At 42.0% G+C, this 20,453-nt stretch overlaps 1 protein-coding gene across 5 annotated transcripts in view; it reads right to left on the reverse strand.

Moving 5' to 3' along the window:
* The window catches only part of LOC139805020 (rap1 GTPase-activating protein 1-like), a 45,961-nt gene extending 31,654 nt beyond the window's left edge, over nt 1-14,307 (reverse strand). For 3 of the 5 annotated variants that reach the window (XR_011729651.1, XM_071762973.1, XM_071762942.1), the window contains exons 1-6: nt 10,097-10,236; nt 7,800-7,890; nt 7,332-7,367; nt 1,529-1,576; nt 413-451; nt 116-307 (exon numbers count right to left, since the gene is read on the reverse strand). Coding sequence is in view for 4 of the 5 variants with exons in the window: in XM_071762973.1 (XP_071619074.1) it covers nt 116-307; nt 413-451; nt 1,529-1,576; nt 7,332-7,367; nt 7,800-7,890; nt 10,097-10,164 (474 nt within the window). In the remaining variant the exon portion in view is untranslated. Of the gene's footprint in view, nt 1-115; nt 308-412; nt 452-1,528; nt 1,577-7,331; nt 7,368-7,799; nt 7,891-10,096; nt 10,237-10,513; nt 10,673-14,237 lie in introns of those variants that run through there. The other 2 variants (XM_071762965.1, XM_071762952.1) reach the window with 2 other exon arrangements.
* Nucleotides 14,308-20,453: the final 6,146 nt, after the last annotated feature.

Raw genomic sequence — 20,453 nt, forward strand, 5'->3', positions numbered from 1 at the left:
GAGGAACTGAAGTTGAGTGGCTGTGCAGTTATTTGTAAGTCCATCAGAAAGAGTCTGAGATACATTTCAGTCTTGATGCTAGGTGGGCAGAAAAGGCACTGAAGATCCCCCTTACCTTTCCCAGAAAATGTTTGCGATATAGCTTGGCTGTGGGGTCACTCTCCAGTTTCACTTTACCACTCCAGGGAAAGGGTACATCAGATAGAGCTGGACTCAAGGTGGAGAGGTTGTGGCTGGTCCCTTCAATCCAGTAGCCCCCAAATTGGGGTAAGATTATGAGAGGATATGGCCACCCTTTCTGTAATACCTATTGAGAAGAGGAGAGAAAGCTGGGATACCAATAAGCTGAAAGGCCACTATGCTGGAAGGCCACTAAAGATCAGAGAAAAACAGGAGAGCAGTGCTAACTCACCTCGTGGATGCTGGGATAAGGTATATACTCCTCTTCTGTCTGAAATAGTAAGAGATCATTAGCAAAAACATGTGGCATCTTTTCATGTGTTATGCTGTCATGAGGGCACAAGCTGTGCCCTTAGCTTCTGCTCTACCCTAGTCCACTTTTAGAATTCTACTTCATGTTTACTTAAGGTTAGACTCCATTTCCCAGGGCTCAACATTATAATACAGAACTTCAAGAACAGTAAGCTTGGGAATCAGAGCTCACCCTCCTTCCTCCTTGAACTGCACAGAATACAGGCATGCAAAATGATGAGGTGGTCAAACTACAGCCAAATTGGATGAAGCTAGGAGTGAAAGCCTCTCTCCTTCCATTCACCGTTGAACAGCTGCTGTTCTTCTACAGTGGGATGGTAGAAATAGTGCTGTATTTACAGCAAGATCAGGCTTGTGCCAGCATGGCTAGACCTGTGATATACAACTGAGCAGTGCTGAGGCATGACTGCAAGAACATGAGGAGTATCTGAGTTGCTTTATGCCAGCCGAATGCACCTTTCATCACCACAAAGATCTCTGACTATCTCTGTCAGAATTGAACTATGTAAGTTTTTTATGTGGCTTTGTTTTTTCACAAGGTCATTCCCAGACTGAATCCAAGGTCAAGGTTTATTTTGAGGTTGCTGTGCCTAAGCTCAGACTGAAAGAATGCAGAGCAAGAAGTGAGAATTTAAAGATGGGAATCTGTTCTTATTGGCTGAATATTGAAGGAAACAGATGCCCTTTCAGTAGCATCTGTAAGTCCTCAGTTAGACTAATATGGTTTCTAAATTATTATTAGAGCTCTTAAACTGAGCAAAATTTAAGATATTATTTAGTCAAAACTAAGATTGTTAATAATATTAAACACATCTTGGAACCAGTTCAATTTGAAAAAGGAAATCATTGATTCTGTTTCAGCTATAGTTTCACCCTCTTGTGTCACAACTTAAAAAGGCAAGCATGCCTTTTTCAATCTATTATTTCACTGTTTGTAGGCTCCCTGTTCACCCCAAGATGAAAATACACTGCAAGGTAGGTCAGTTATTATCTGCCATTCTCAGCTACCTAGGAGGCAATAATGACTTGGCCTGACCTTTAGAGGAGCTGGAAGGGAACATCTTTGTTCATCCAGACGACTGCCCTGGAAACAGAAAGTCACAGACAGTGAATCCTACATTTAAGCATTTCACTTACCCTCTGTGTCATTCTCCATATCCCAAAAATGCATAGTTTCTCTCTGCAAATTTAGAAGTTTGGAATAAAGAAGAGTAAAGCAGAACTTGGCCAGTCCCCCTTGTTTGGCATTAAAACTGAAAAGTCTCCCCAACTTAACATCTCTTAAAAAGCAGAAAGCTGGAAAAAAATCAAAAGCAATCTCCTTCCTGAACAGATTTCTTACTTATTTCTCTAATCTCTTCTAGTTACTTTATTTCATATCCCAAGCAATAAGAAAGGAGAAGGTAAAGACAGAACACGAAAGATCAGTATTTTGGAGCATTCGTTCCTGTTCTACTCTTCCCTTGAGGATATTGTCAGGCAGAGCATAAAGAAATAACAAAAAATTGTTTTGAGAATTAGGTCTAGGCAAGAAGATTTGAAAGCAGCTATTGTGGCTTTCTGCTGTCCACATAAGGGAACAAATCTGCCTCCTGCAGGTAAGACAGAAAATCAAAGATGCTCTGCATCCATCCATCTGAATAGTTCAGCAGATTTGTGCCAGTAGCAAGGAGTCACATAGGAAACCCTGCACATCTGCTTCCCTAGGTATCATTATTGTGAGGTGGGTGAGAACAGCAGCACAAAAAGATTAATGAATGGATGGCTAGTTTGTTTCTGAAGCAGCAGCTCACACCCAGACTTCTCTTTCTTAAGACTATGCCATACTCTGCCTTCTCACCACAGCAAGGCTAGCTCAGTTTCACTGCACTTCTGCTGCAGAAGCATCCAGGACTAAAAATTTTAGTGAGGGCAGCCCCAATGTGGACTGAGCAGAGACTCAGAACAAAAGAAGCCAAAAAGATATGAAGAGCAATAGGCTGCATAAAATGTGGGCCATGCTCCAAGTGGGCATCAATACTGATGGAAAAATAAGAGGCAAAATTTGTATTGTCAGGGAGGAAGCAGAAGACCAGGAATATGATGCTAGGGCTATATTTTTATACGCCATTAGTGGCTGCTTGATGGAGTGGCTAATCAGGGATTACAGACAGGACAAGCAGCTCCCAGCTTTGTTCAGAAAATAAGTAGGATCTGATCTAGAAGAGGTATGTCTATGCAAGTATTCTACAGAGAAGCTAGCTTGCAATCTAGTATCTGGTAGAAACATGTAAATCTGAGTGGAGCTCTACAGTGGCAATGTAAGAGCAAAATTTGGAGCCAGTGCTCCAGCTGTATAGGATAAAAAATCTGATAGTACAGCAACAATATTAACATTAAGCAACACCAAATTACATCCAGAAAAAATTCAAACAGAAAAAGACATCCATTACACATAAAAGCAAGGTTATAGCCTTGCTATATGACATATCTCATTGAAAAATTAGAAAGCTTTTTAAAAGAACCTGAAAATGAGCCGTTTAAAAAAGCTAAACTTATGAAATGATCAGAAGTCAGATCTTGGGCTCACTACAAATAACCCCTTCAGAGCACTCTCAGAAACACCAGAAGAAAAACAATATGGCTAAATTCCAGGGTAAGAGAGACTATTAAAGATGCATTAGGGCATTCTTCTTGTCTGAAGCTCAGTCCAGACACACAAAATAGAAATAAGAAAAAAATTTAATTGGTTAAACATAGAAACACAGTAAAGTAAGTGAGAAACAACCTGCAGATAATGTAACAACAGCAAAAAGAAAACCTGTTTTCCTCTACTATATTAGAAGAAATTTGCCAAAATGTCTATAGGGTGACACAGGATTTGATCTTAGAGAATTTACCCACCCCAAAAAAACCAAAAACAAACCCCCAAAAAACCCCACAATAATAAAAAAAATTATATTTTCAACAGAGGAGCCTGAACAAATGCCAGTTTTGAACTCTTCTTCATGGGGAAACATCATATTGCCATGTCAGTAGACAGCACTGACAAAATGAACAACAAATTACCAGGACATGGTGAGTTGTGAAATTAAGATGGAACAGAGGCTGACAATTGATCTTTACCTTTTGTGAAGGTAGCAGTATTCATTTTGCATTTGGGCAAGTCATAAAGCTGAGAAAACAAAGTGCATTAAATATAAGTGTAAATGGATGGGTTTTTAGGCATTTTCACTTGTCAACCTAGTGTGTTGGGGCTCACAAGGAACACTAGGTTCTGAAACAGGGGTGTCAGAAACAGTTATCTGGGGGAAGAAAGTCTACATTCTATCAAAATAGGATACAGACAGGAGGGACATGTAGGTACAAAGCAGTACCAGCCTTCTGAAACAAACTAGAAAGCACCACAACAAATTTACTTTGCACCAGGGAATTTCTGCACATGGAAATTGAGATTGGGAAACCGCAGGTTTTTTAAGAGCTCTGTCCCCTTCCTCAGCTTTTTTTGCAGATCTGATCATGGCAGGAAGCTTCCAGATTCAAAGGAGATACTGTTAGGAGATCAGTATCTCACAGAGGCCCGAGGGAAAAATTCTGGGCTGCCTGAAATGAGTTGCAGTTTGTATTGGAGACTCTACAGAAAGCAGAGAAATGTGCCAGCACGTTCCATGACTCTGTACTGTTAAAGGAGCTCCTGGTAGCTTACAAGCAGAATGTTGGCCTAAATCTATCAGCTTCTCCTCTAGAGTAAAGCTTAGATACCAGCCAAGTTCTAATGCAACCCTGGCTATATAGTCCATAGCTTTATTTTAGAGGGTTACCACAACTGCAGGGAACTTAGAGCATAAATTGTTGAAGTGCATGGGCAGAACACTGGTTGGTGATCACTATAATTCCTCAGTCTCAGCTACACATTGAGACAACATGGTTTGGTCCAGTTTGGTTTGCAGCACTAGCTTTAAGGAAAAACTTTTCCCTTCTGTCTTACTAGGTAACTTACTGGAGACAGTATTGGTCTGAGAACCTGATATTTCCAGGATCTTGCACAGGGGAAACACCTGGACAAAGCAGGACAAAAGAATGGACAGCAAAGGAAAAAGCTGTCCAGCTAAAAGTTGGGTCCAGCATGACTTAGCAATGCTATGATAAAACATCTCTTTTATGGGGAAAGAGCAGTGCCTTGAGTGGAATAGTTCAAAATAGACAACTTAGATATAAAAGGCAACACAGAAAAAAACCTGTGAGAAAATAAGACTGAAGGCTATGCTGAAACTTATGAAGGCAGAACACAGGTTCATACCATAAAAGACAAAAGCATGTAGGTGAAGAGGAACTGGTTATGCAGTCATGTGAAGACCTAAAACATATGGGTTTACTGGCTGAAATAAGATTTTGCACTGCAGAGCAATCTAGATACTATATATTTCTAAGTGTCCTTATAAAAATATTTACTGTGACTTCACTATACCTGTATATATAGAACAATGTTGCCAGCAGCCCATTTATTGCACTTAATGATTATGTTGGGGACAGCTTTCAGTTTAAAAAGAGAGCACAATTTTTACCTCTTAATTTATCACAGATAATGTGAAATGGCTATCCTAATTTCCACTTTGGCTTTGTTGTTATTTTATAGGAGAAATATTCAGGTCTCCTGCTTTGCCTTTTACTCACTTGGTTGCTAATGAAAATCCCAGATTTAATCAAGAATAATTCAGCAAATCTAAAGGATAGCCAGAATCAAATGGAAAGAAAGGGAAAGCAGAAACAAGCAACAAAGAAAGAAAAAAAAGACTTAGTAAAAATATAAAGAGTGATCACAACAAATAGTAAAAAGAAATATTTGGGGGTAAGATGGTTTTTCTTTTAGGAAACACCTCGTTTCCCTTCTTTCTAATAATTGCTGTAATGCTTAAGCAGCAGTTATTAATGCTTTTGGTGCAAGTCAGGTGACAACAGAAAACTAAATTATAAAATAAAATATACTATACAGTCTTAACAATGGGCAGCTGAGGATCGACTACAGATGCATGTTCTCCACCTGTTGAAAATTCTCATCAGCTCTCTTTGTTACATCTCCAAGAGGTCCAAACCCAGTGACAGACGGTGTATTTTTTATGGTAAACTGGGAGCTCAGAAATACTGTGCATCTTAAGCGAAAGTTTTCCACTAAGGGACCTCTGACAGTGGTTCTTCCTATACAGATTTCATAAAGCCTGAAAAAGATTGTCATAGCTTTTAACATGTTTCACCTGAGAAAGCAGCTCTGTGCACTCAAGCTTACTTTATAACACAGAGCTAAATGGGCCAGACACACTTACAGAGCTTGATATTCTACAGCGCTGAGAATATATTCCAAATATAGTTTGTGTGTCAGTACAGTGGTTTCAAGGTCTGTGACTGTCTACATATGAATATGTAGAAGATGTGTAGTCCTTGAGCAATTCCAGAGGAGAGCCACAAAAATGATCAGAGGACTGGAGCACGTCTCATATGAATAGAGACTGAGGAAGCTGGGGTTGTTCAGCCTGGAGAAGAAAAGGCTCCAGGGAGACCTTATAGCAACCTTCCAGTATCTGAAGGGGCCTACAAGAAAGATGAGGAGGGACATTTTACGAGGGCATGTAGTGACAGGACAAGGAACAATGATTTAAAACTTGAAGAGTGAAGATTTAGATGAGAGATTAGGAGGGAATTCTTTACTACGAGGGTAGTAAAACAGTGGCACAGGTTGCCCAGGGAACTTGTGGCTGCTCCCTCTCTGGAAGTGTTCAGGGCCAGGCTGAATGGGGCTTTAGGCAACCTCATTAGGTGTAGGTACCACCAACCAAGGCATGGGTGTTGGAACTAGATGATCTTTAAGATCCCTTCCAACCCAAACCATTCTATAATTCTATGATATACCTTTAGCCTCTCCTTCCTACACTTCTCACTTCTAGTCTGCCAAATAGTACTTCAGCCTTACGAGTCTATCTAGCATTTTGCTGCTACCTTCCACCTCCTTGTCTTTATAGTCCCAAAGTCTTGCATATTCCTCATATCCATACCCTGTTGACCCAAAAGCTAGAAAAGAAGCTAATTGTTTCCTACAAGTTTCATTCCTGCACATAACAAATGGCAGGCATTATGTGCCATGTTACGTCATGTTAGGCCAAAGTTAACCACAGTATTTTTAAAAAAGCATACCATTCAGAAAATATTGGTAGTCTGTAAGGATGCTCTGAGAACAGATCATCTGAAAAATTCAGTTTTAAAGATTTTGTTGTTAGATGTGTAACAGCTATAACATTATAATACTATGTCTTTATTTGTTCTGGCAGGGCTCTTTTTTTTCCCTTTTTACTCTATTTTAATTTTACAGTGTGGTACGTGCAACCAAATGCACATATTTCTATAAGAAAATCAAGCCAGAGTCCTTTCTTCAGCAAGTTAAAGACTGGGCCTACAGTAGTTGCTTATTAAACTGTTTACCCCTGCTAAATGCAGTTGTGTTGACATCCCATTAATCACTTGTCTGTAGCAGCTGCTACCCAGCAGAAACAAAGTTTCTTGAGAAATGCCAGAGATACCTTAATGCAACTTTTTTCTCTCAGAATGACACTTCTGCAAAGAACAAAGAGAATTATAATAATTTGTGTCTACTTCTTCCACTGTGCTGGCTGGAAAAATGAGCGGGGGAAGATGCTTTCGAAACCCCATTTAAGATTAGGTATTGAAATTTGGGCCTGGAAGAGCTAAATGTTCTGCAAACCCAAATTAAAGGGTATTGGGAGTGAAGCAGCAAGACACAAACAGCTGATTATTTGTTTGGCTATGAAAAAAAAGTGATGCAAAAATTTGACAGAATAACCTCTGCTTACCTGCATTTTTTCAATCATCTCAAACAAGTCCACAGTCTGTGAAAAGGAAAAAATAATAGGGAAAAGAATTTAACATTTCTGAAGCTAATGTTATCTCTGAGGTAATCCAGATATTGAAGGACCCAACAGCTCATTCCATGTTTTGACACAGAAATTGCTTGATCACTGAAAGACAAGAAGGGATCATTCTTTCTTAACTGAGAGCATACAAGTGGCCAAATTGTCTTCAGTTTGTGTGGCAAATGCCTGACCTAGGCAACCTTATCAGACAGATATCAGGAATTTCTCTCTCAGTGAGTCACACTACTGACTTGATACAGTAGAGCGTATGAAATGACTATATGAACAATTTTAGGATTCTCACAGAAGTGGGCAGCTGTAGCTGCAACACATGCAGGCTATCAGTGATTTCTTCTAAGAAGGCAACACACTCCAACCCCAAGCCAGAGAAACGTGGACTGCCCTTACCTTGTTGGGGACAGCAGGAGTGAGAGCACACGGAAAGCCTGGGGCAGCAGCCTCTATCACATCGCTGAAGCAGCACAACCCCTCCTCAGAACTCCTGAAAAAGACAGAGGCAGAAGGTGGGGTGTGGGGGGAAGGAAAAAGAGAAACTTCTCTTGAAGAACTCAAGAGGCCAGTGCTTGCTTAAGGTGCCTTCTTTGCCTTCTGTGGTCTTCTGCTTACTCTTCTGCTCCCCAGACTGTTTATTGACTATGAGGAAGTTGTTATTCCCTTTGACATTCCATGAGCTGTCTTAACTTACCACTTGTCACCTGTAAACATCCTGGATATAACAGCAAAACTCTGGTGGCCCTGACTGCTCTGTCTGTTCACAGACACTGTTTTTTTTTTTTTTTCACAAGTGTCATGTAAGTGCTGAATGATCTTCTTTGCCAAGTTCCTCGTCTATCGTAGATTTGCAGCAGCACAAAGTCAGGCTTCACAAGAAGCTTTGGAATCAGATCACAAAACTGAACCATATTAAAAAGCTGAAAGTTCTGAAATACCAGTGAAACCACTGATCTTATGATATATTTAGAGATGTTCTCAATTCTGCAATAATCCCAGATTAGAATTGTGTTGAAGGACTTTAAGAATCCAGGGGAATGAGTTAGATTTTATGTTATCTTTTGCAAAATATCACCAAAAAGAAAAAAATATGGGCCATTTTAACTATTGATTTAAAGTTCATTTATGAATTTTGAACTTCTGGAAAGAGAACATTAAGAGAACAGAAAAAGAACATTAAACTCTCTAAAAGCAGAATACCATCTTTCTGAAAAAGAAAAGCAATCCTGCAGAGTGGGAAAGAAATATGTATGTGCAAATGGATACTTGCTGAAGCTTTATGTTTAGGAAACTGCAATGATGGGTAGCAGAGAGCCTGGCAAATGCTGAAAACTAAACTAGGATTTTACTAGTGATAATAAGTAGTGCATTAATTTCAAGAAAGTAGCCAAACTAAAAGTAGGCACTGTTGATCCACTACTAAAGACTACTCTCAATTCTGAAATGGTGTGAGAAGCACCTTTGCAGACCTCTAAGTCAGTATCTCCCCACACACAACTCTGCTCATGCCCTGTTTCCCTGTCTTGCAGCATTCTCTGCAATTTTGGTCCTGGGATTTCCATCTATACATATTATATTCCCATATTATTCCCATATGCTATAGCTGGGCAAGTTTAATAACCAAGACAATGCCAGCATGTATGTTGAGAAAAACCAGAAATTGGCCCTGACAGATTTCATACATCCTTTTATCCATCTTTCATAAGTATTCCTGAAATAAAAGGGATTTGTTGCACTCTACAGAGTCACGTGCCCCAAATTTTTTTTCCTGAATTTCCCAATTTATTTTCCTGAAAGTTCACTGGGAAGCAGACGTATAGCTATTGTAAAAACCTTCTCCATTCTGGAAGCCTTCTGGTAGGAGAAACACAGCATGATTTGCAGCTAATTATGGAATGACAGTCAGTATAACAACTGACATCCATGACTCATAGTATAATAAGTAACATCCCAGCCTGATGAGTGATTCTTGCAATGAGATGCTGGCATGGTTTTCAAATTCCTCGCTAGAATGGACAGGTAATTTACAAGAACTGCAGGCACTTCGGAACAAGAACAGGCTTGAAATGCCTTTAAGGAAAAATTTCGGCAACCGCTACTCTTGAGCGGCAACTTCTATTCTTTCACTCCCTTGTTTTCTTCCTTAGAGACAGACGTGCTCTACTTAATACGATTTTCAGGTATCCAGTGAAGGCACCTGAAAACATGACACAAAGAGCTGTATTCTACTAACACCTGTACTGCTTTGAATTACAAAGGAATTACGAATTCCTTTTTGTAAGGAATTACAGACTGAAGGAATTACAGACTGAAGTAGGAAAAGGAAGCAGCTACTAGAGCTGAGACTAGGTTTGCTTTCACCTGGTCACAAACTTCCCAGTGCGAGACTCCGACCTCCCAGTTTGAGTATTCCCAGGTTCTCAGAACCACACTTCCAGCTGCACTCCCCTTTCTGGCTGCGGGGAAGCAGCTCCTGCCCCTCCCGTGAGGGACACTGCTCCGACACATGGATAATCCCAGCTCTCCTCTCAGGACTTTCTCCGGTTCCTTCACCGACAAAAAAGGTGGGTAGGGTACCGCAAAGGCTCGGACAACCCACCTAGCTCCCACTCCCTGCCAGGTACTACCCTGCAGGACAGGAGAAAGGAGAACTCCCGAGGGAAATTCATCTCGCCACCCATCCTCACTCCCACCTTCTGAGAAGTCCAAACTGGAGAACTGGTCCACTCCCAGGAAGGCAGGAGAGGCAAGCGAGCCTCATTCACGCCCTCTCTTTCCCTTCAGCAAGAGGAGCATCCGCCAGCCTCCTCCCGGCAACATCAGGGCCCAGAGAGGGCGGGAGGGAGGGAGGGAGGGACCGCGGCCGCTCCAAGAGCAGCGGGCCGGACCCGGAGCCAGAGCCAAACCTGGAGGGCTAAGGCACGGCCATCGCCTTCCCCCTCCTCCGCTCTCCGCCCTTCCAGACAGCCCACGAGGGCTCTTCCTCCCGCTCCCATCACACGGGGCCCGACGGGGGAGGGAACCGCTCCAGAGCTTCGCCCCAAACGCCTCTATCCGCTCCCCGGAGAAAGGCAGAGCGCAAAGCATGGCCTCCCGGTACCGGTACCTACCCTCCACAGGCTCCGGCAGTGAAGCCGTGCTCCCGGGAAAACATGCCGGACTGCTCCGCTGAGTCAGCTCCCGGCTTCTCTCCTCGGGAGTCTCCCCTCCTCCTGCCTCGCCATAGAGAAGGGCACAGGCTTCCTCCCGGCTCCCTGCAAAGCCCCCGCTCCCGCCCCCACCCCTCCTCTTCCTCCCAAGCTGAGCTTCCAAGGAGAAACAGCAAAGGGCACCTCACAGCTGGGACCGGGCTACAGCCACGCAGGGGCGGGCAGCGGCGTGGGGAAATGCGGAGAGAAGGAAAAGCAGGAGAGATGAAGAAAGATGAGACAGTGGGGGATGGGGGGATGAATTCTGCCCTTCTTCCACCGTGGAAGATCAGTTTCCCCTAAATTTCCCTTCTCTGGGGGGATGCACGGATGCTGCACAGCCCGTGGGATCACTGGCTGGGACGGCCTAGCCAAAGGAAGCTGTACCCCGGGTTGTCAGTGTTGGTAAGACAAGCAGGTTTGGACAAGGTTAGCAGAGTGGTCTCTTATTCAGCTCTGCTGTAGAGTAAGGTCTCTCCCCAAGTTCTCACTATCCAGTAGGAAAAGAGATCATCATGGTAATTCTCCACAAATTTCCATTCCCTTCAAGGGAAAACAGATACCAAACTCAACAGCCTTTGGTATTTGGAGCTCATGTACCCCCCCTTGTGAAATAGCTCACTGATATAACATTAAAACTATTCTCTTTATATATTTTGTATAAATACAGAAGCTCACATTTTGAGGGGTCAGAAACTCCTTAGCCACATCTATTTGTATTCACTCATCAATAGAACATAATTCCTGATTAAAAACTGGGGATGAGATTGTGATCTTTGATTGCAAGACTATGTATTTGCTTGTGTTTAAATAAGAATTCGAGCTCTTCTGGACAGTTTTTTCCTGTGACATCCAATTTCATTCCACAGGATGTTTCCCCTTTACATCAAGACAAGGCTGCAGTTACAGACACGAAGTGTTAGCCTCACACTGCATTTGTTCTGATTCATGAAGGGGACAGGAGGAAACGCAGACCAACAGACAGAATTTAAAAGGGAAGCCAGAGAGCTAGGGAAAGATGCAAACGAATAGTGAAAGCAGAATGCAGAAAGACCAGACAGAAAGTATAAGATAGCTGATACAGATGGGGAAAAAAAGAAAAATAGAGAAAGCAAGCAGCTGCGTTAGAATTTCAGGGATAAGAGTGCAGCAATTTAATCCTACAGTAGAAATTATTATGGGGGCTTCAAGTGTCTGTGCATGGGAAAAGAGACTTTAAGGAGTAACGAATCAGTGAAGGTAGGTGGCAATTTTGAATAGACAAAGAAAGGATTCTTTTATTTTTTGGAACTTGCATGGGTGCCAGGTGTTTTCATTTCTTCTTGTCTTTTTTATGGAGCAGATCTGATGCTGGGGTATGAGCTAACTCATACAACTCACCTCCCCAGTACAGACCAAATGCCCCCCAGATGGGTCCAGGGCACTAAACACAGCATTGGCTCTCTGCACAAACAATTCTTACTCATTCACCTGAATCTCTGAGAAGAGATGTGACCGCTTGGCAATGAGCCAAGCTTGCCACTTTTGCGTCTAGGAAGGAGGAAGAGATACTGTTTTCTCCTGCTAGAGAGGGCTGTGAGCAGTAGCTTACTACCCTCCCCCATTAGAAGCTCAATATGAGCTGTCGATGCATGCTTGCATCCCAGAAAGCCAGATGAGTCCTGGGCTGCATCAAAAGGAGCACAGACAGCCCACTGAGGGAAGTGATTTCCCCCCTCTGCTCTGCCCTTGTGAGACCCCACCTGGAGTGCTGTGTCCAGTTCTGGAGTCCCCAGCATAAGAAGGACACAGAGCTCCTGGAACGTGTCCAGAGGAGAGACACTAAAATGATCAGAGGGCTGGGGCACCTCCCCTGTGAAGCCAGGCTGAGGAAGCTGGGGTTGTTCAGCCTGGAGAAGAGGCTCCAAGGTGACCTTCCAATATCTGAAGTGGGCCTCCAAGAAAGCTGGGGTAGAGCTTTTTACACAGGTGTGTCATGAGAGGACAAGGGGAAATGGTTTCAAATGGTTTCAAACTTGGCCCCTCTCCAAGGAAGTTGTGGCTGCTCCCGCCCTGGATGTGTTCCAGGCCAGGCTGGATGGGGCCTTGAGCAACCTGGTCTGGTGCAAGTTGTCTCTGCCCATGCAGGGGGTTGGAACTAGATGATCTTTAAGGTCCCTTCCAATCCAAACCATTCTATGATTCTGTGATTCCAGGTTCATTATCAGCAGTGACCAAAAGCCTGTCCATGATGAAAGAAAATTATACAGAGAGGCTCAGGTCTTCCTGCCATTCTTCAGCAGCTTGCCACTACAGGCAAGAGCCAACCATGCAAAACCACAGTGGGCTCAGCTTTCATTTAACTGTCTCATAGATTTACCTAACCTCCTGTGCAACTCCAGTTGTGTACTGAATTCTCAAGACCCACCAACAAGCAACTATTAAATACCCTAATTACTGTTCTAACTAGCCTTCTTATGCAATGGTCATATGAATAAATCACTTCCACATGTAAGAAAACCACAGGCCCCCTTTCCCCTTACTGTCCCTCAACTTGCAATCAAGTTAACCATTGTTACTATTTACACAGCTAATGCAACCATATCACGTAGTATAAGCCTTTAGTTGTACTAAGTACATTCAGTACCTATTGATACTTACATTCTTGCACGATTAATTCTGTGTACTTATGGTCTCACGTTGTAATTCATATATTTGTCTATTGCATAGATCATTATGCACATTAAAGTTATTGTATGTTTTAGGGATTGGGACATGAGTTTCTGTTCTTTCAGGTATCCTTGTAGGTATGTTAATATATGTATCACAGTAATCGGTGACTATACCTTTTGCCATGTATTACCCCAGTTTTTGTCAACAGATTTTTTTCATTCTTATAAATGTGTTAGCATTTTATCTTGCTCACTTAGGAAAAGTCTGTATTAGCTGTAACACAGAAATCGATACCTGCAATTTTGTTAATCATTTGAATCACTGTAATAACATCAGAAGCTCCACAGAAGCTGCGCAGTACCACATAAACACAGCAGCGTGTCCTTCAACAGTGAACTCTTCAGGGCAGAAACTGTCTTTTTTTTGTATATGTTACTGCCATATTATATTCAGTTGTCACAGGCTCATAGGGGCACCCACAGACTGAAACATACATGTTTTCATATTAGCTGCTTCCAGGGATCTATGCACACAGCTTCTAAATATAGTACAGAGTGTGCACAGACAGCACCTCCCACTGCCCACTTAGACTCATCATATTATGCTAAAGGTTGGCAGAATCAGGGTGTAATTCTTTTGGGTCTGGACAGACCCTCTTTCATGCCCCTCCATCTCTCCAGTTTTTCTCATTTCCTACACAGACACGGGCTCTCCCCACCTCCTCTCCCTGTGCAATTGCTTCTCTGCACAATACAATACAATACAATACAGTATAGCATAATGTCTTCTAAAAAGCACACAGCCACTTTCCCTGCTGGAGCTGAAACTGCCTTAAGGTCCAACCATTACACAACGCACACAAGCAACAGAGAACATCTGGATCAATCCCCCCCCCCCAGCTGTCTTTGCTCCCATTCCTTCTAGATGCAAAATATATTTAATTGGCATGGCAGGCAAGATGAGAATAAAAGCAGTTAAGCTGTTCATCCCCTACCTGAGCAAGGACCTCTCATCCCCAGCTGGTGAGCAGAGGGAGACAGGGAGCCCAGCTGCTTTCCTTTCCTTGCACTATCAATTATTCACATAGGTTGCAGTGTCCTCCCTCTCCCTCCCTCCCTCCTTCCCTCCCTCCCTTTCTCTTCCGCTGCCCCCACCTGCAGATGAATGGTGAGTGAGCAGGTCGCTGCTGTCACACTTGAAACCAGAGATCACTGTCGACTGAAGAGCCAGCCTTTGGAGCAGCTGGGCTCTTAGGGAGAAAAGCTTGGTCCTAGAGGAAGGAGCCAGACCAGCAGCTCCTTAGGTGCAACACGGGCAGATCTGCACACCTACCTGCTGCTCCCTGCACTTCTAATCCCAGACCTGCAGGGATGACCTTTAAAAAGGAGAGGGTTGTTTTTTGGGTTGTTTTGTTTTTTTTTTTCCCCACAGAAAAAGCACCTTTTTTTCATCCCACGCACATGTAATGACTGCTATTTGGTGACAGTAAATTGGGTCATGGAGATAAGAGGACGAAAGAGAAGTAGCAGACTGGAATAATCTCAAAAAAGGCTTATTTTGTACTGGCTTAGTCCCATTGCAAAGGCACTGAAAATGACATGGCACTTCCTACAAATACTTTAGGTAATCATGGGTCATGAGACTGACCTGTGAATTGGAATGATTGTTCAGTTGCAGTATTGATAGATCATTAAAGAATTTCCTATGAGATACCAGTCTTAGACAATGGTAAAATGAGTTCTGCAAGATGCAGGTGAAGGTGTTTAAAGAATTTTGCCTTTGTAGAGGACTACCACCTGCAAGTGGATGAATGCTTCAGATCTGTCTCAGAGCAAAATTAGTTTTAATTCCTAGGAAAAACTGTCCATTCCATTTCACACTGGAGTAACTCAGCCTGACTCCCTCTGGTCCCATCAGTCTGCTGGGGAGACCTCCTACTATGTCATCTCAAACATCACAATTATTTCTTCTGTTAATTCTTCCCATGACCATAGCCATGGAAGAGGCAAAACAGAGACCAAAAAAAACCAAAAAACAAAAAAATTAAAACAAAATCCTCCACAATTTTGCAGTTTGGAAATGCTTTTTTTTAAAAAAAAAAACAAAAAACAAAGTCTGCAGCTTTTTGTTTTCACATGAGCAGGAGAAACAGTAAGTTCTACAGATGCAACAAACAATTTTCCAGGGGTTTGTTTTCTGTAGTTGTTCCAGGTCTAAGAACTCTGATTGAAGCTGTTGTAGCACTTATCTACTAGTGAATCTTTAATGAGTTTCACTTTGCAACCTTTCTTTTGGGACATTTACAGGATTAGGTTTTTTTCCTTCCTGGTTGACCATTTTAATTAAGGCTATAGGAATCTTTTATCTGAGAGGAGAGAATAATTTGTCTTTCTGGTAACTGTCAAAAATATATCAGAGATTATTATCAAATTATCAAACTATAATGTTGAGAAAATTATGAAATGAACAAATTACCCTTAAGACCTTGATCCCTAATTTTGGTATATGACAATCAGCTATTCCAGATGTTACTGAGGGATAATACAGACATACATGTGCATTTGGCTCCAGAAAAGCCACTTCAGGGCTGACCAAAAGTTAAAGCATATTATTAAGGACATTGTCCAAATGCCTTTTAAACACTGACACACTTGGGGAATTGACCACATCTTTAGGGAATGTGGGCATTGCTTGGGGCACTGACCACCTCTGGGAACCTTCCCAGGGACTCATACTGTGCTTATTGTGTGCCTGTTCTGGTATCTTACAGTTTTAAATGAGAATTATTCCTGACCTGATTAATGAAATTATAACATCCTGCCATTTCTACAAACCTTTAAATCCCTGAGATTATAAACCTACTGGGTCTTCAAATTCATCTATAAAGGATCTAGAAGAAGTTGTTTCCATATAAGTGCTCACACTTCACGTTTGCTTGCCACCTTTACTTGAAGACCTTGCAACATATTATGGATACTGGTTCCCATTATTACTTCCATACACAGATAAACTGGCATAGAGAGACTAATCTTCACTGTCACCCAGGACCAGGGAAAAGGAAACAGAGCTTGGAGTCTGTCAGTACAATTGCATAAACACCTTGAGACCCCTGCACACCATACCGACACCAGGATGTGCCCCTCAGATCAAACAGCTCATCCAAGCAACATCCTGAGTGCTCATGAGGGTGCAAAGAATGGGGCTGGAATAAGTGGCCAAGGTTGGAAATGGGATATGGCAAGACTTCCTTTTTTGCAAGCAACAGTATTTTAAAGTGGCCCATGAAACTGTATCACCAGTCTCCTGTCAGGGCCTCTAGATAACCACTCAGTTTATTTTCAAGTTTTGGCCAAAGTTGCCTGCTAGTAGAAATTAGTGAATTGAGAAATATGTGTTAATTAATCTGTTTGTCAGTACTGCATGAATTGGGGGAGATTTTGCCAGTGTAACTCCTGATATTTGTCAGTAGAAAAGATTAATATGGATGGAAGTTATGGAATTATTTGTTGATTCAGAAAAGAGGAAGCATCTCCTCCACAGAACTGACTTCTAAGTTCTTACATATGTGCACAGCAGGACAAGACGCAACATTCATGTTGCACCAAGGAAAATTTCAGTTTTATGTAAAGAAAAACTTGTTACTCCTATGAACATGGTTCAGTACTTAGAAGTGCCAAGAGAAGCTGAGTTATTTCCATCCTTCAGAAGACGTGTGGACAAGGGCCTGAGCAATCTCTTTGAACTTTGACATTGCCCATTTTGTGCAGGGTAGTTGATCTTAATGACACCTTGCCATACTAACTTATTCTATTATTTTACTCACTGTAAACTCAGTGTAAGAACACCTGTATCAGGAAATGTTCAGAAGCTCAAGGAACATAATTTCAGTACAAAATTTAAAAGCTACAAGGTCAGCAGTATATCAGATCATAACCAGGTTGAAATTATTCACAGCCAGTTTCCACTCAGAAGTCATCAAGTTTTCTCTTAATTCAGGAGGTGAAAATTTCCTTGGTATAAGCGAAAGTATTCTGAAAACCAGAGGGAGGTTCCAGTAGGTTCCAGTAAGTTTTGCCCTGGAAGTAGATCTCAAGTGCTCAACAAAAGAATATCTCAGGCAGATGGAAAATATGAGATGTGAAGACAGCTCTTGTAGAGGCAGGAACTGTAATAAGCCCATATTTTGCAAACAGTAATGCATTGTCTATGTAGTAATCATGCCTTGGGACTTAGTTCCTGGGCTTTACTGCACCATTAACTTGATAACTGGCTTTAACTAATAATGTTAACAATTAAACACCTTATACTTTCAGTCAGCCCAGTCCCTCAAAAGCTTTGTATGTGTATATACAAAACCACTTCACATCTGTGAAGTAAATGTGAAATCAAAGCAGAGAAGTGAAAGGACTGTCAGGGCCATGGATGAACAGACATTTTTGACAGCAGAGAGGCAAGCTGTTACAGTGAGGAAAGGCTGAAGAGCACATTGGTGAAGTTAAAGACCTTGACTGGGTTGGGTCAAATTTAATAGTATGCAGCAATGACATGCTATTCAAGCAAAGGGAATAATATCAGTCTTATCCTAGCAGAAGGACAGGACACATATGCAAATTTTTTGTGCTATTTACATACCCATACATTTCCAAATTGACACCTGGACTGTGGGAGAGACAGAGAGGGTGGGGAGGAAGGCAAGACCCAGAGGGATGCAGAGCAGATGAGGACAAGGGGATGCCTGGATGTAAAGAAAATCGGACAAATAACATTCTTTTGCAGAAGTCAGGATAAAGCAAGCTGCTTTCAGTTTCTCTGAACTGGCTGGAATTGCTGCCCACAAACTTCCTCCGTTGGCCTGAAACTCTGAGGGAGCAGAAAAGGTTAAAGCAGCCTGCAGCAGAAGGGGGGGCAGATGGTGGCCCCTGCCAGGCCACCTGAAGCTAGGAAATCCCTGGTGGTAGGACACCATCAACCCAGAGCCGACTCCTCGGGCAGGAGTCCCCTTCTTTTAGGGGGTTCCTGGGAAACAGGAAAGATGCTGCAGCCCCTTTAAGAGCGGGAGCAGCTGCTCATTAGTGTGGACCGCACGATCCACTGCGGAGAGGGCATGGAGCAGGGAGCACCGGTAAACTATCATGCCCTAAAAATGTTAGGGAAATCAAATAGGGTTTATCAGCTGAGGTAGGAAATTTCACTTATAAATACATTGATGGGGGAGGGGTACGTTTGTGCTGCTAATTTCTTTGATTTCATCAGCACCTGAAGTGTTATGAAATAACATTTTTCAATTAATTTTTTTTTTTTTTTTTTTTTTAATCATAGGAGGCTGCAACATAGCTCAGCCCCATTTGCAAAGCATAAAATAAGAGCCAGTCCCCATTCTAAAAATGTTGTTCTCCAAAAGACCTGCAATAAACCAAGGAATTTGCTCGAAGTTACAGCCAAAAGGTTTGTGACAGCTGAAAACTGAGCCGAGATAATGATATTACCTGAACTAGAGATCATTTCCTCATTTACAAGTAGTGTGCCCTTTCTTCCCATTTCCTTGCTATTATTCCTCAGCAGAGGAAAAGCGGTGCCTTTATTTAACAACAGAGATGGACACAAACACACATTGTCATCAGGACAGTATACAAGAAACTCCCAAACCGTTCACAATTAATGCCTCAAGAGAATTTAATCAAAAAGTACCTACCAATTATGCCACAATGATGGGCCACCAGGAAAGTGGCAAAGATAGTTTATGCAGAGCATTCAGAGACAAAAGAACAGATCCTTTATTTGCTTACCTGTAAAGATACATAAAGAATAAGGAGAGTCTAATAGTGTAAGTATGTACAATAGCAGAGAACAGCCAGTACTTCTTTTAACAACTATTTACATCTTGAAAAGAATCACTTCCTGATATTCAGTAAGAAAAAGTCTGCCCCTTAGGGAACATACACTCACTTAATACTCAGAGAGCCTAGTGATAAAGAAGGTGAGGGACATTTTCCTCTTTTGGATGGCTAAATATATGTACTACAGTGCTTTCCCAGCACATGTCACAATAGGACAACTCTCCAATTGCCATGTGTGGGCTGTAGCATATTGGTAGACAAGTATTTATAAAATTCATAGTATATTCTATCACCCTGTATTAAAAACTCATTCTATGACAAATTTTACTTATTACAGAGTAGTGCTCTCTAAACATTTTGGAGTTCTGTCAGACAACATGTTATCACGTTAATGGGAGAACAAGTAAGAAAAAAATCATTCTGTGCACCAGTTTGTTAAGCACATCACTGAGCTGGACAGCATGAAGAGGACAAAAAACTGAGCAACACTGAAAGATTTCTTTACGGAGAGGGTGATCAGGCATTGGAATGGGCTGCCCCAGGAAGTAGTGGATCCTCCATCCCTGGAGATATTTAAAAAGAGACTGGATGTGGCACTCAGTGCCATGGTCTGGTAACTGCAGCGGGAGTGGATCAAGGGTTGGACTTGATGATCTCTGAGGTCCCTTCCAACCCAGCCAATTCTATGATTCTATGAGCCTGCATAGAGCACTATGGATAGGAAGAATCCAGTAGAATTCCTAGACTGCAGGGAATTTTCAACTGCTACTGCTGGGGGAGGAGGGGGGCAAAAAAAGAAGTCCTGATAGGTTGCAGTCAGCATGGGAGAAAAAGCATCCAGCTATTCTTAGACAGCAAGTGACCACTTGGCTGGAATAGGAAACATCCAGCAATTTCTAAAATGCTATAAACCGTAGACCTGAAATAAGGAATGCCAGCAATGCTATGGTAACAAATAAAACTGAGAAGAGGTAAAATCCAGCAACCTTCTAGCAGTAAGTGGAGCTGCAAAAACTAAAATATAATAAAAGGGCAAAAGGTTCCCTTCCTTCTCAAAGAATATTAAGAATTGATAAAAATAGTGATATAACTGATGTAAATACATTAGTGCAATGTAAGGCAGGACTATACTCAGAAATGGAATTCTTCCAAAATGAGGACAGTTAGATTTGTTTGGCAGTAATTATTTATACAGTGTTAGTTCTCAAACCCCATCTGGCTTCGTGTGAATGCTATGGAGAGAAGGGTCAACAGCTAAACCAGAGAATTTAGGAACAGCCAAAACCAACCACTTACTCTCTATCGTGAAGAGTTTTGCACAGGCATGTCAGACATGGGGAATTAGCTAACTAGAGCCTCTTTGTTTCTAAAAC

This window comes from Heliangelus exortis, chromosome 1 (assembly GCF_036169615.1).
Source record: "Heliangelus exortis chromosome 1, bHelExo1.hap1, whole genome shotgun sequence".
NCBI classification, from domain to species: domain Eukaryota; kingdom Metazoa; phylum Chordata; class Aves; order Apodiformes; family Trochilidae; genus Heliangelus; species Heliangelus exortis.